The following is a 14040-nucleotide window of genomic DNA, read 5'->3' on the forward strand; positions in this document are numbered from 1 at the left end:
ACACATCCTGACACCTGTGTGAAAGTCAGAGGACAGCTCTGTTTCTACAAACCTTTTCATGGGTTTTGGAGATCAAGCTCAGGTTGCCAGGCTTCCATGGCAAATGACTGCTAAACTGTCTCTCGGCCCCATTCGTAGTTGGTAGGTTTGCTTTGCCGTTCTCTACCTTTTATAATACTGGTAGATCATTTCCTTCATGAAATTCTTCATTTGGTTCTTTGAGCTCTGTGCTGTCGGCCACAGCTTTCTTTTTTTTTTTTTTTTTTGTTCATCTCCTTTGATGTCTTCCCAAGCCTAAATGTGTCTTTTGGGTTTTCACCTCTGGCTTAATGTCTTGTGACATTACTGGGCAACCTCAGTGGTATATGTGATTATAGTCACTCATCTGTTGACTTCTGCATCCCTGTCTTTATTGTAAACTCTGTACTGAGCCTAGAAGTGTATTTTCTCAGTTGTCTGCCCTCTTCTCCTCTTAGAGTCTCTACAGAGTGTCAGCCATAGTAGATTTCAAAGAGAGCTCATCACTCTTTCTCTTTTCGCGTTTTATCTTGATGTAGTCAAAAGCTACCATCAGAGAAGACATGGGTGAGATAGAGGTTTAATACCTAAATTGGACCACAAATTCTATTGATTCTGCCACATTTCTAAATCTCTTGCAGATTTGCTGTCTTGTGTGTCTTCACGGTGTTGCCTTAGACCTTTGTTGTTTCTTCCCTCATTTTGTTTCATAACTGCTTTGTCACTGTGCACCCTCCCCCTGCTCTAAATGAAATACTCATAGCCAAAGTTAGAGTGCTTATTTGTTTCACTTATATGTAAAATGTTTTGCACGCATTCTTTTCTAACAATCTAATAACAGGTCATTATATTTCCTTTTACTTTGGAATAGTTGTATCCAGCTTTTCTTCTCAGCACATGGTCCTAGCCAGTTCGCTTTAGAACCATTTCCTGGTTTCCTGTGCCATCTTAGGTTTGCTTTTAAAATCCTTCCTGAGCTAATCTTGTCTTTACTCATTCCTCTTGATCTGTCTTGCAGACTTGCTCTTTCAGGTCTATTGAATTTCTTGGTCTTTTTTGAAGGTGTCATACTTTTTTATCATTTTTTTTTGTGTGTTTAAACATGTTGCTGCCTCCACTTTGATCCCTGCCTCTGCCCCTTCAAGGCTTAAGTGACATCTCCAGAGATGTCATCACTGTCCATCAACTCTTTCACTATCTTGTGTTCTACTCCCATGACATGCTGTTTATACACTTGCTCTGTTAATAAAAAATATGTTTCTAAACCTAATTCTTGGGATAATTTTAGAATTATAGAAACAACAACAGAAGTAGCCTGAGTCCTTTCAAAGTCTACACTAGTTTCCTTGTCATTAGCATGCCAGGTCATGTCATAAGTGAGAAGTTAACTTTAGTACCTTGCTGTTGACTGAATTTCATGCATCAGGATATTTCTCTGGTTTTGTTTGTTTTTCTCTGGTCTTTTTGAGTCACGCTTAAGATTGCATATCCCTATTTATGATAGTTTGTCTTCAGAGCCAGGAACTCAGAACTGCTTGTGCTGATTTATTTCCTTGCATAGAGTATCGTATCAAAGAATGCTCTGCAGTATCGAGGAAATTCCCAGCATGATGCCCAGGAGTTTCTGCTATGGCTTTTGGATCGAGTTCATGAAGACCTTAATCATGCTGTAAAGCAGAGTGGCCAGCCTCCTCTGAAGGTCAGTGCATGTACACTCACTCCTTGTATAGTCTGGGAGTGGGGAAAAGGCTAAGGAGGGGAAAGTCTCGCAAATGTCTGTTAAGGGCTGTTGCATTAAGTAGAGTGACTGACTAGCTGTGGGTGAGTGTAAAACTAAGTGGGCATTTCATGGATATTCTACCTGCTTATTGTGCTGCCAGTGTAAAGTAAAAGACAACTGTACCTAAGGACTCCATAGTCTGATGAAGAGGACCAGATGCTTTCTATTCTAGTAAGACACATACTGTATAGATCAATAGAATAAGTACACAGTCAAAAAGGAAATGTATGAATACCTCTGCTGTTAGACTTGGATTTGAGCATAGGAACTGAGTCCGGAAGGGTTTTACTGAAAAACATAGCAGTTCACATATATAGCTTTTCCACGTGCAGCCTTAATATTATAGGTAAAGTGGTTCATAGAGTAGGAAGAGTACTTCTGTGGAGCTTTTGAAGTGTGTGACAAGTCTGTTCTGCATTTCAAAATTTCTGGTTTTAGAAAGTTAGTGGATTATTCTGACTTAAGGTCCTTTTGTTCCTGAACACTGTACTTTCATAACTGTGTCTACATGGTTGACTCTGTTACCATATTAAGACATCCTAAAGGCCGGACACTGTTTTACTTGCTCTAACATCCTGTATAATGTTCTCTAAATGTGGTAGCAGATGCTTCGTAGCTAGGGACATGAAAAGGTTAAATAAACCATGAAGCAGACTGTGATAAAGCATCAAGATGAAGATTGGAACTTTCTAGGGAGGAGAGCTGGCCAGTCTTCCAGCAGGCTAGAGAAGTGCAGTTGTCTGTGCGAGGGAATGAGTGCATGTGACCTGCAGGCTGTGATGTGTACAGAAGCATCTGGGGTCCGTGTACAGCTTATAAAGGAAGTTGAGTATTTGTGTTTTTTCTTTTCTATTTTTTTTAGCCACCATCAGAGACTGATATGATGCCTGAGGGACCATCTTTTCCTGTGTGTAGCACTTTTGTACAAGAACTTTTTCAAGCCCAGTACAGGTAGGAGCAAATATATGTTTGTTACCTCTTGTTTTGTCTGCTTGATGTAGTTCTGTGTGACCTTATGTGAATGCTTTACATTTTTGTTTTCAAAGATCTTCTTTGACGTGTCCTCATTGTCAGAAACAGAGCAACACTTTTGACCCTTTCCTGTGCATTTCTTTGCCAATTCCACTACCCCACACAAGGTAAGAATGTATGTATAAAATTAACAGTCTGCTGTGATGGGGCACTTCTCTGTAGCCTAATAATTTAAGTAATAGGCTTAATGGTAATGAACACAAGCCTTGTTACATTCTTGACACTAAGTGCCTGTCTGCGTGTACAGGCTGAGCAGGCACATGATACAGGAAAGCCCATTTTTTTCCCCCACTAGTCCTAGGTTCTCTGGAGACCCTTCTTGTACTTATTTCAGACTTTCAGAGTTTCCAGAAATTAGGCTGTTTTGAAGAAAAAGATAGAACCAATTATGAATATGTTTCTTGAAAAATATTTTTATGAAGATTGCTTTTTCAAAGATCTTTTGACTTGTTTGGTAGCTTCTAATTAGGTCTAATAAACTTTTCCCATTTGGCTTCTTAATAAAGGGGGCGTTAGCTCAGTTTCTTTTGATTTTAGATAGAGGCTCATGTATCACAGGCTGGCCTCAAACTTGTGTAGCTGAGAATGGCCTTAAACTCCCACTCTCTTGTCTTTAGGTTCTAAGTGCTGCAGTGGCAGGCATATGTCCCTATTTCTGGTGTACGTCATACTTGGGGAATGCAGGGCTGTGCATGCTAGGCACCTGAGCTGTCTCAGGCCTCATTTTAGTTTTCGTGTTGATTTCAGGTTAGGTTTCTTTCACTTTTTCCTGTATTTTAGCTAAAATAAGTGACTAATGAGAAGATCTGACTTTGATCTGCACAGGCCTCTCTATGTCACTGTAGTGTATCAAGGGAAATGTTCCCACTGCATGAGGATTGGTGTGGCTGTGCCTCTGTCTGGGACTGTTGCCAGACTTCGGGAAGCTGTGTCTATGGAGACAAAGATCCCCACTGATCAGGTAATAATCTGCTAAGACCAACTACACATGAGACACTATACTGTTGGTTTCTGCTTATCTGGATTTTTTTTCCATTTTCAATTTTCTGCCAAACATGTTAGAAATTTAATATTGTGGGGAGGATGGCTGGATGGGGGGAAATCCAGACTCAAAGAATACAGTGTATAGAAAACCTTCGCCTGCTTCAATTATTCGTAGATATGAAAGGAAAACTTTTGTGCAAGACCTTGTGGCTTTCTTTGTAAAGTGTAATTACTTAACCTTTCACACTACTGTGGGATTTGACAGAGAGGCTTCTCTGTCATGGTGGTGAGAATGGGCGTCCTGCTAGTATGATGTTCTGTATACAGTGTATGTTCATTGTGCTGCTTCCCAGCCCCTGTTGTGGCACTGGGGTTTGAACCCAGGGCCTTACTGCTGCTAGGAAGTGCTCTATATCTGAGTTGTACCTGTCACTCTTTTGTTTCCTTACAAAGTCTTTTGTTTAGATAGGGAAAAGTTGGGTTTCCCCTTTTGGGGGATGGGGAAGGGGAACACAACTTTGATAAGTAGTTACGTTTAAATTGAACAAGAAAATTATTTTGGCTTGTTGGGGACTTAACATATTTTACACACAGTTTATACTGAAAAAACATTATGGGGAAACATTCTTTAGGATTTATAAGGAAGGATGACTTACTGGTGAAACAGCTTTTCCCTGGATAGCTTTTGCAAGCTTCTATACAATCACTTGGATAATAATAAAGGTATTTTGTTCTTTGGCCTCATTTGGCCCCATTTGGGCAAACTCACTTAAAGCAATGTTGCCTTAGTGTAGCATTTCTCTTCTGTTGTCATAGGCTGAGCACTGGCACCATGATGAAGTGCTGGCATTTTCTTTACTTTAAATTGCTGCGTGATCCTTGTTCCTCTCAGGGAGGGGAAGGCAGACAGAAGAGAGGTCTTGGTGTCTAAGGCAAATGCGGCTGTGTCTGTAGAGCCTCAGTGCTGTTTCACTCTTCACATGTGGTATAAATTGGTGATATAATTACGAGTTTGCTTTAGCCCTCAGCTTTCTGGAGAGGTGGGTTATACTTCCATTCTCACCAAGAGAAAAGCGGCATAAACATAACATTCCTTAGAAGGAAATGTGCAAAGAGAATTTTTCTTTTTCTTTTTTTTTCTGGGTCATTTGTGAAACAGACCTCCAGCCTTTTCACCTCAGATCTGTTGAATGCCAGGACTCTTGAGGTGATGATGGGGAGGGGCACTGGCAGTTGGTGCCCAGTGGTGCCTCTTCATTCTGTTGAAGAAGGCCCTGTTCAGGAACACAGAGCTGGTTGATGGCAGACTAGACCTCGAACCTTCTCTTGCTCTGCGCAGTCTAGTACTTTTGCATTGGCCAGTACTGCTGAACATGCAGCATAAGCTTTAAATGTAGCGTTGTTTTCATCCATGTCTTTTGTTTTTCTATTTTTTTGTTAAAATATAACTTAGAAATTAAATGTATCTTAAGTGTCAGTGTTAAGAAGGTCACTATCTTTAGTGCTGTGTTATATACAACTTTTTAGATTTTTTTCTGGGATTCTATAATCTTTTCTAAAATAGAGTTATTAGACATCATTCTTAGCTGGTTTTTTTTTTTTTTTTGGCTTCATGATACAGATATATGCAGGTCATCTTTTCTAGTAGCTTTCTTAGTCAGCAGGGTTACATTTAACTAGTTGCTATCATTGGGCATTTGAGCTGATTTTATGTGTTCCAATATAGATAGCCATGATCGTTTGACTTTTTTTTTAAGTCTGAAAAGAGGAGAATTTAATGATATGAAAGAATGTCTTAGATTCAGATGTAGTCTGTCTTCTCCGTGAGACTGAAAACATGCAAAACCTTAGGCAGGTCTCTATTTCCTTTTTCCTCCTGTGAAACAGAGGAATGAGTGTAATCTGTCTCCAAACTTGGAGGAACTCTGGATTGATGCCACAGAGTTCTGGATTCAGAGTGTATTGCCACACAGTCATAGAGGCCATTATACTTCTGAGAGTCACCAGCAAATAATGTGGTCTTAGCCTTTCCGATGGTGACAACCTCCCTACGAGAACATGCCTCTCGCAGAGGATCTCCTTCATCCCTCTCCAGAGGAGGAAGAGAGGAAATACAAGAAAAAGCACCTGGTTCAGAGCCCCAATTCCTACTTTATGGATGTGAAGTGCCCAGGATGCTATAGAATCACCACGGTCTTTAGCCATGCACAGACAGTAGTCTTGTGTGTCGGCTGCTCCACTGTCCTCTGTCAGCCTACAGGCAGAAAAGCAAGACTGACAGAAGGATGCTCCTTCAGGAGGAAGCAGCACTGAAAAGCACCGGATTCGAGATGCGTGGGAACCACCCCAATAAACACATTTTGGATAAAAAAAAAATGTGGTCTTAGAAGACATCCAGTAACCCCCACTGAGCATTACCAACCTGATGGTCTTATGAAGGTCAGGGTAGGATTGGAAGATCATTTTGTATTGAATTTCTAGTTACCCAACTGTTCACATTTTCCCTCTCTTTTAGATTGTGCTCACCGAAATGTACTATGATGGGTTCCATCGTTCCTTCAGTGACACAGATGACCTGGAGACCGTTCATGAAAGTGATTGCATTTTTGCCTTTGAGACTCCAGAAATATTTAGACCTGAAGGAATTCTCAGTCAAAGAGGTAAATGATCGGGGCTGGAGAGGTGGCTCAGTGGTTAAGAGCATTGCCTGCTCTTCCAAAGGTCCTGAGTTCAATTCCCGGCAACCACATGGTGGCTCACAACCATCTGTAATGAGGTCTGGTGCCCTCTTCTGGCCTGCAGACATACACACAGACAGAATATTGTATACATAACAAATAAATAAATGTTTAAAAAAAAAAAAAAAAGAGGTAAATGATCATGTCTCTATAACACACTTGAGTTTGCAGATTTGACCACTGTGGACATTGAAGTACTGTATGATAGTATACAATTTTAAAAATTGTGACTAAGTGTACATACTGTTGTGTTTTTAGATTTTTATTCTCTTTTGTTTGTTTTTCTTGGTTTTAATAAAATCTCTATTTCTTTTATTACTAGTAGTGATCCTTTTGAACCCTACATGTGAATCTTGTGTATTGAACATCTGACCCTTCACGTGCCTATTATTTCTTACATGCTTTTACATTATCTGAAGGTCCACCTCACCAGCTCTTCTCCCTATTTTCTACAAATTTGCTTTAAGCTACTTGAGTTCTCTAGTTTTGTATGTGTGTGTTTAATCTCTGTCCTATTCCTTTTTCTTTACTCTTAAAAATTTTTAAGCACACTATAAAGACATCCTTCCCCAAGTTACTCAGAGCAAGGCTGATTTCTTTTTCTTTTTTTAAAATGTTAGCAACAACTTTTTATTTGGGTTCTTTTATTTCTAATGTGAATTTTCACTTTGATCCTTCAATGCCCTTCCTCCCATTCAATAAGGTGGATTTTTTTCTTTTTACACTGTTACCTCTAGTAAATCACTGTTCCCGTATTTTATTCCCCTTTTGTTATTTTTCTGTATCTATCTCATTGCAACAGTAATTTTTGTTTCTGTGCTCAATGATAAATAAAACTACAAATTTAAGACAAAGACAGTAGAAGAGAGAAATCTCAAAACTAATCCTTAAAAGAAAAAAAGGGTATAACTGAAAGAATAGTCCCTACTTCTTTTGTAACTAAATAAAAAATACATTTGTACAGAGTCAGATACCAACAAGATAGACAGATAAATAACTGAGTCCGAGTGTCCCCAGTGACTGCTTCCTCTAGTGAAGCCTTATTTCCTTGGGTTTGTACTGCTTCTTACAGCGTTTTTAGCTGGGAACCAAGACTTGAAGTAGATGGGCCTGCAAAGGACATGTTGGCTAACTCTGGATTACAGAGCTCCAGTTATTGCATCTGCTCATCTGGCATGAGTATATGGAAACGATCTGTTTCCTCTGTCTCTCACTATACTGGCATTCTTTGGAGTGCTGGCCATGTGATGGTTTATCTTTTTATACCTAGCAGTTTCTAATATGCAGCAAGAGTCCAGCTAGTGATTTTTAGCTGGAACATCCCTCAGTGAAGTCCCTGTTCCTTGATTGTTTTTGGTTTATCTTATCATATTGAGTTCCTGTACATTAATGAATCTCATACTCTGTCTAGAACATGCCTCTGTTGAAGGGTGCACCACTTTGAAGCATTTGTTAGACTATGATGTAAAGACATTATGAGTGCTCAGTAGCAACATGTGAGAATGTTCCTCACTCTGGGAATGACAGCTGTGAATTAGAGAGGTTAAATCACTGGCCCCAGGGCCCATCTGTTAGGAAACACAGGGCTGTGATTTGAAGAGCGGATCTGCAGCAGTTGAACAGCGTCCCTTTATCTCACTAGAAATCCTGGTCACTTCATACATTTACCTTTGCCTGGAATGAGGTAATTTGTTGTTTCAGATTTGGTTTCTGTTATCTTTATTTTTCCACATCACAGTTTAAAATGATTATAAAGTGATATCTACTCTTGTTTCTTTGGGATTTCTTTATGGTATTTATGCCTGACATGTGTTCTTTCTTTTAGTAGCTTGATTAAAGTTCAGGTTTTTAATTTCTAGTGATTTTTTACATATTTAATTATCTGGAGTTTATTTTGATATTACCTATGTACTTGTCATTCAAATTATTATAATGCTGCTGCATCTTAACAGCAGCTACTGGATTACTGGCTACTTAGCATACTGCCGGAACTGTGCTATGTTACTTTCTTCTTCTAGTGTTATTATTGTTGGTAGTGTTGGCAGAAAGGTCTGTTCCTCTTATGAACGTACATTTCACTAGGTGACATCCTTTTGAAAGAGTAAAGGGATTAACAGATATTGCCATTAATTAGCTACAGAGTCTTGTGATAGGTCTTGAATAGCTGGATGGATGGCCCTGAATAACAGGAAGCTCTGCTGTAGAACACTGAAGATTTGTGCTGTCTGTCAGGCATTTGTGTTCTTGCTAATATGGGTTGATCTGTTCTAGTTATGTTCTCAAAACAGTTCTGGATTAGTGAGTGCAGTTTTATCTCTTGTTGTGATAATCAGGGACAAGAAACTGCTAGTGAAACCTTGTAGATGATTCTAAATGTTGTCTACATTGCTTTTGGAATGCATTTGACTGGTTACTGGACCTAACTTCGAGTTGTATTTGTGGGTTATTCCAGTAAACTTGCACTTCAGAACTTTCTGACTTTGACTTGTGGAAAATTCCAATTTCCAGTCTTAAAGGTAGGGAAGCCTACTTTAAAGGAAACGATGAGTGCTGACATCTAGCCCGATGGCCTGATGAGTAATGTCATAGTAGAGTGTTTGTCCCTATTTTTGATTGTGGTTTAAATTATAAAATGACAATTTCTTATTATTTCTATTTCTATTTTTTCTTGTAATGAATAAATGAAAAGAATCTTGAAGAGATAAGTTGAACTGTTTTTATTCTGTTTCAGGCATTCACTTAAATAACAATTTAAACCACTTGAAATTTGGCTTGGATCATCACAGACTATCTTCCCCACCATCAACAGCAGCAAAACAAGGGAAAGTGGACTTGCCCACCAGAGTGGCAAACGACAAGATTGTTCTGCTTGTGTGTAACCGGGCCTGTACGGGGCAGCAAGGGAAAAGGTAAAAACCAGACTGTTTCCTAACAAATATTGACTTTTTTGAGGCTATATGCTTTAAAATCTTTTGAAAGGAGGGATGAAAAAAGAAATCTACTTTTAGTGGGAGTTTTGTTTTGGTTTTGTTTTGGACTCGTTGTGTATCCCCGGCTACCCGTGAACTCCTGATGCTCTAGCAGCTCCCAAGTGCCATTATGCCTAGCTGCAGTTAATTTTCTATTCTGTTATTCAGAAGGAATCTTTGTATAAGTTGGTTTAGTTTCTTGTATTAGGAAGGGAAAAGATATAAAATTAATGTGTTAGTATTTGAAAGGTGCTTATTTTAAAGCTTACTTAAGCTGGGCTGTGGTGGCCCAGCACTCGGGAGTCAGAGGCAGGCGGATCTCTGTGAATTTGAGGTCAGCCTGGTCTACAGAGCGAGCTCCAGTATAGCTAGGGCTACACAAAGAAACCCTATCTTGGAGAAAAAAAAGGAAGGAAGAAAGGAAGGAAGGAAGGAAGGAAGGAAGGAAGGAAGGAAGGAAGGAAGGAAGGGAAAAAAAGTTTGCTTAGATTTTGAGAGCTTATGTCCTGGGTGTATTAGGCTTTTCTTAGAATTCTGAACCTGTATCTTAAAACTTAAAAAAGTCTTAACGTATCTCTTTGGATGATACATGTTCCCTAGACTTATATCCCAAATTGAACTTATTATCTTTCTCTTCCAATATTTCCTGTTTTGGCAGATGGCACCATTATTCATTCAGCATTCTAAGTCAGAAATACGGGAGTCAAAAATCTCTCAAATTTCTCTGATGCCCTCTTTAAGAATTTATGGGAACCATAGAATATCTTCAAAGTAGCTTTATCACAGAAGTGTCTCCTGAATGGGAACAGCAGATGAATATGTTTCAGAAGGACTCAAAGGGTTTTTTGTTTTGTTTTGTCTGTTTTTACTAGTCAGGATAGCCATTATTTGAGCCTTTTAAAATTTCACTTTGAAATAAGTTCCTTGGGTGGTAACATAAACATAAAAATGTCACATATATTAATGATATTAACAAGAATGTTGATACTTACAGTGTTCAGGCATTGTTCTAAACCCTGGGAATATAGAGGTTCCCTTTTCTCATGAAGCTGACATCTGAGATAGGCCAACCAAAACCTAGTAAACACATTTAACCTCAGGTAGTTGTCTCCATGTTGAAGACACTGACACAGGCTAAAATGGTAGTGTGTGTGAAGGAGAGGCCCTGGGTCTACATTAGAACCAGAGCACAGGAAGGCGTCTCACTGGAAGGAATGTGTCCCAAAGAGAAGGAGTGAGCTGTGGGAACATCTGGGGAGAGGTCCCACGTAGAGGGGCCCCAATGCAGACTAGGGTTGTGACATGTTTAAGATAATAAATGGAAAGGAGCTTGTAGTATTTTTATGGAATTGAGACCTATAAAATTCCCTTTGTGGTACCAGGCGGTTAGAGTGGAATCATTGTCTTGTGATAGGAAGCTGTTTCATCCATGGAGACTTTCAGGCAAATAGCTTCAGTGTTACTGTTGTGAGAAGTCACTAGATGGCCTTTACGAATGATTTTCTTTTACCACTCGGCATCCACCCAAGTCTTCACAGAGTTCATCTTTTAGTTAGATTTGTCATTCATGCTGTGACTGATTCATCCAACAGCTTGTTTTATGTGCATTGGTTGTTTAGGCTGCTAAGGTAAGTACATTTCTCTCTAGCCATCAGTCTGTTAGTAAAGTGTCTAAATAGCGGTTTCTATTGCTGTGGTAAAACACCAGGACCATGAACAACTTGGTGAGGAAAGGGTCTCTTTTATCATACAGCTCCAAGGTTACACTTCATCTATGTAGGAAGTCAGGGCAAGAACCTGGAGACAGGATCTGGAACAGAAATTTTGAAGGAATGCTGCTTACTGACTTGTTCACCATAGTTTTCTGAGCCTGCTTTCTTATGGCATTTATCTAGGACCACCAGGTCAAGACCGCAGTGATCTGGGCCTTCCTACATCAGTCATTAATCAAGAAAATGCGTCACAGATCAATATGATGGGGCATTTTCTCAGTTAGCATTCCTTCTTCCAAAAAGAATCTAGCTTGTGTCAAGTTGATATAAACCTAGCCAGCACATGAGGATGGAAAGTCAGGCAGTGTTTATAACCCAGTGGCTAGTGCTGTGGTTTGTGGGGAATGAGGGTATCATACAGATGGGCAGCAGAGAACATAGGAGGGTGGAGAGGGTATTCTGTGCTGAGGGAGTGTGGTCTGCATCTGGGTGTATAGAGATGGAGACACTCAGGGATCAAAACATAGACTTGAACAACTAGGGCATGAGTTGAAGCTGAGGCCAGAACAATGGTCCTCAACTTTAACTGCGTATTGGAACTACTTGAGGTATATTCAGAAAAGCCTCAGTGCTGGATCACATTCCAGACCGACTTCATTAGAATCTCTGGAGCTGGCTTGAGCAACAGATTTTTGATGCTCCTTTGGTGAATTCAGATGTAGCTAAAACTGAGAACTATAGTATTGTCTCTTATTTTATGTGGTATAGGAACCTGGCAGAGCCCAGCTGACTTCTGCCCTAGTTAGGAAGTGACATCAGGTGTCGCTTGATAGTGCCTATCTTGTCAGTACCGGGATGTGGCTACCTGCTTCTTAGACCTTCTAGCCTTGCATGTTCCTGACACTTTTTTGATGCACATGGTTGGTCATGTTCACTGTCTCTGCCCCCTTACTGCTTAACTGTGCTTCACAAAGGCCATTTCTTCACCTGAGAGATCTAAGCAGTTCTTCTGACCTTGTCTTCTGTGAGAGTACCATTATTAGTTTTTGTTTTGTTTGAGAACTGTCCTACAACCAGTTAGACTGTGATCCAATTTAAAAAAACCAAGAATAAGGGATTGCTGTATTTTAAGGTGACCCTGTTGTTTGTGTGGTAGATTTGGACTGCCTTTTGTCCTGCACCTAGAGAAGACAGTAGCATGGGACCTTCTGCAGAAGGAGATCTTGGAGAAGATGAAGTATTTCTTGAGGCCTACTGTCAGCATCCAGGTTTGTAAGCATTTTGCTATTCCAGTAGAGCATGCTTTTTACTCAGAAGCAGCAGTCAGTACAGTGAAACTGGTTTTGTTGGGACTTACCGTCAGTTTCTGAAAGAAGTTGCTATTGCAGAAGGCCCCTTGAACTGCTGTGTGTATTATATCCTGTCATGGTGCCTGTCTAGTACAGCTGGCATATGGTCAGCACGAGATGGTATAGAACTTCTATCTGTAAACTTTAAAAATTACTGTGCTAAGGTATCCATAAAAGACCATTAAATTAGTGTTCAGTGAAAGCAATGGAATATTTAAATATTTGATAAATAAGTTGCATTTGAGTGCCTTGTACTTAAAGTAGAGGAGTATTTTGTAAGGTGAGCTGTTTGCTGTATCTGATGTATTTTGGAAATGCCACTGTGAAGCATGCTCTTGCCTAAGTCCAGCCTAATTCTCATTTGTCATTTGATATAGGTGTGTCCATTCAGTTTGCGTGTGGTCAGTGTTGTGGGAATAACTTACTTGCTGCCTCAGGAAGAACAGCCCTTGTGCCACCCGACAGTAGAAAGGTAAAAGACAAACACAAAACCATTTTCAAGAATCTCACATGTGCTCATGTAACATTTGATGTAATGTCTGATGTCTGGTATAATTTCCATGTAAGTGTCTTAAGTTCTTTAAGGCCATTTAGAAGTGAAGTACTTGGCAACTTGATTTGCTGTGCGTTGCTGATACCCATGGGGGCCTGCCCCTTTCTGAACAGAAACAGAGGAGGGGTGGATAAGGGGGCAAGAGGGAACGATTAGGAGGAGATGAGGAGGGACTGTGTGGTCAGGATGTAAAACAAACAAACAAATAATTAAAAACTAACAAGTAAACATAAAAAAAAAAAAGAAATTAAGTTCTTGTTTTACTTTTGGCTCATACTAGGTACAGTGTTGTCCTAGTCAGGGTTACTTTCCCTGTGATGAAACACCATGACCAAAAGCAAGTCTGGCGAAGCTTACATTTCCACATTACTGTTTAGTATTGGTGAAAGTCAGGGCAGGAAGCTGGAGGCAGGAGCTGATGCAGAGGCCATGGAGGAGTGCTGCTTACTTGTTTGCTCTTCATAGCTTACTCAGCCTACTTTCTTAAAGAAGCCAGGACCACCTACCCAGGGTGGCCCTACCCACATTGGACTGGGTCCTCTCACATCAATCACTAGTTTAAGAAAATACCCTACAGGCTTGCCCACAACCCAGTCTTATAGAAGCATTTTCTCGGATGAGGCTCCCTTTTATCTAATGACTCTAACTTGTGTCAAGTTGTCTATGCACTTTCTTCAAATTAAAGTAACTCATGTTAGGAAGATTAAAAAAAAAAACACATGCATGCACACATGCTCACAAACATGTGTATGCATGCATGCATGGATGAATAAATAAGTAAATGATAAACAAATTACACTCTCATTCACAAAGATTGAAGTGTTCCAGGCTAATGGTCTGGTCGTCCCTGGTCATTGCCCTTACTGGTAACTTGTGATCTAGAAGGTAAAGCCTGTATCCCGTAG

General features: G+C 39.9%; 2 protein-coding genes across 2 annotated transcripts in view; both read left to right on the forward strand.

Moving 5' to 3' along the window:
* Usp31 (ubiquitin specific peptidase 31) overlaps positions 1–14040 on the forward strand; it is a 63632-nt gene that overhangs the window by 24782 nt on the left and 24810 nt on the right. Inside the window, exons 2-9 of the mRNA XM_050143328.1 lie at positions 1580–1717; positions 2661–2749; positions 2845–2937; positions 3656–3791; positions 6330–6474; positions 9284–9461; positions 12390–12501; positions 12960–13054. Coding sequence (XP_049999285.1) covers positions 1580–1717; positions 2661–2749; positions 2845–2937; positions 3656–3791; positions 6330–6474; positions 9284–9461; positions 12390–12501; positions 12960–13054 — 986 coding nt within the window. The remainder of the gene's footprint in view (positions 1–1579; positions 1718–2660; positions 2750–2844; positions 2938–3655; positions 3792–6329; positions 6475–9283; positions 9462–12389; positions 12502–12959; positions 13055–14040) is intronic.
* Positions 5873–6323, forward strand: LOC126502391 (40S ribosomal protein S27-like). The gene has a single exon (XM_050143356.1). It carries the CDS (start codon positions 5873–5875, stop codon positions 6125–6127), a length of 255 nt encoding a protein of 84 aa, XP_049999313.1. The 3' UTR covers positions 6128–6323.

This window comes from Alexandromys fortis, unplaced genomic scaffold (genome assembly GCF_014885135.2).
Source record: "Alexandromys fortis isolate MF-2015 unplaced genomic scaffold, M_Fortis_MF-2015_v1.1 scaffold_45, whole genome shotgun sequence".
NCBI classification, from domain to species: domain Eukaryota; kingdom Metazoa; phylum Chordata; class Mammalia; order Rodentia; family Cricetidae; genus Alexandromys; species Alexandromys fortis.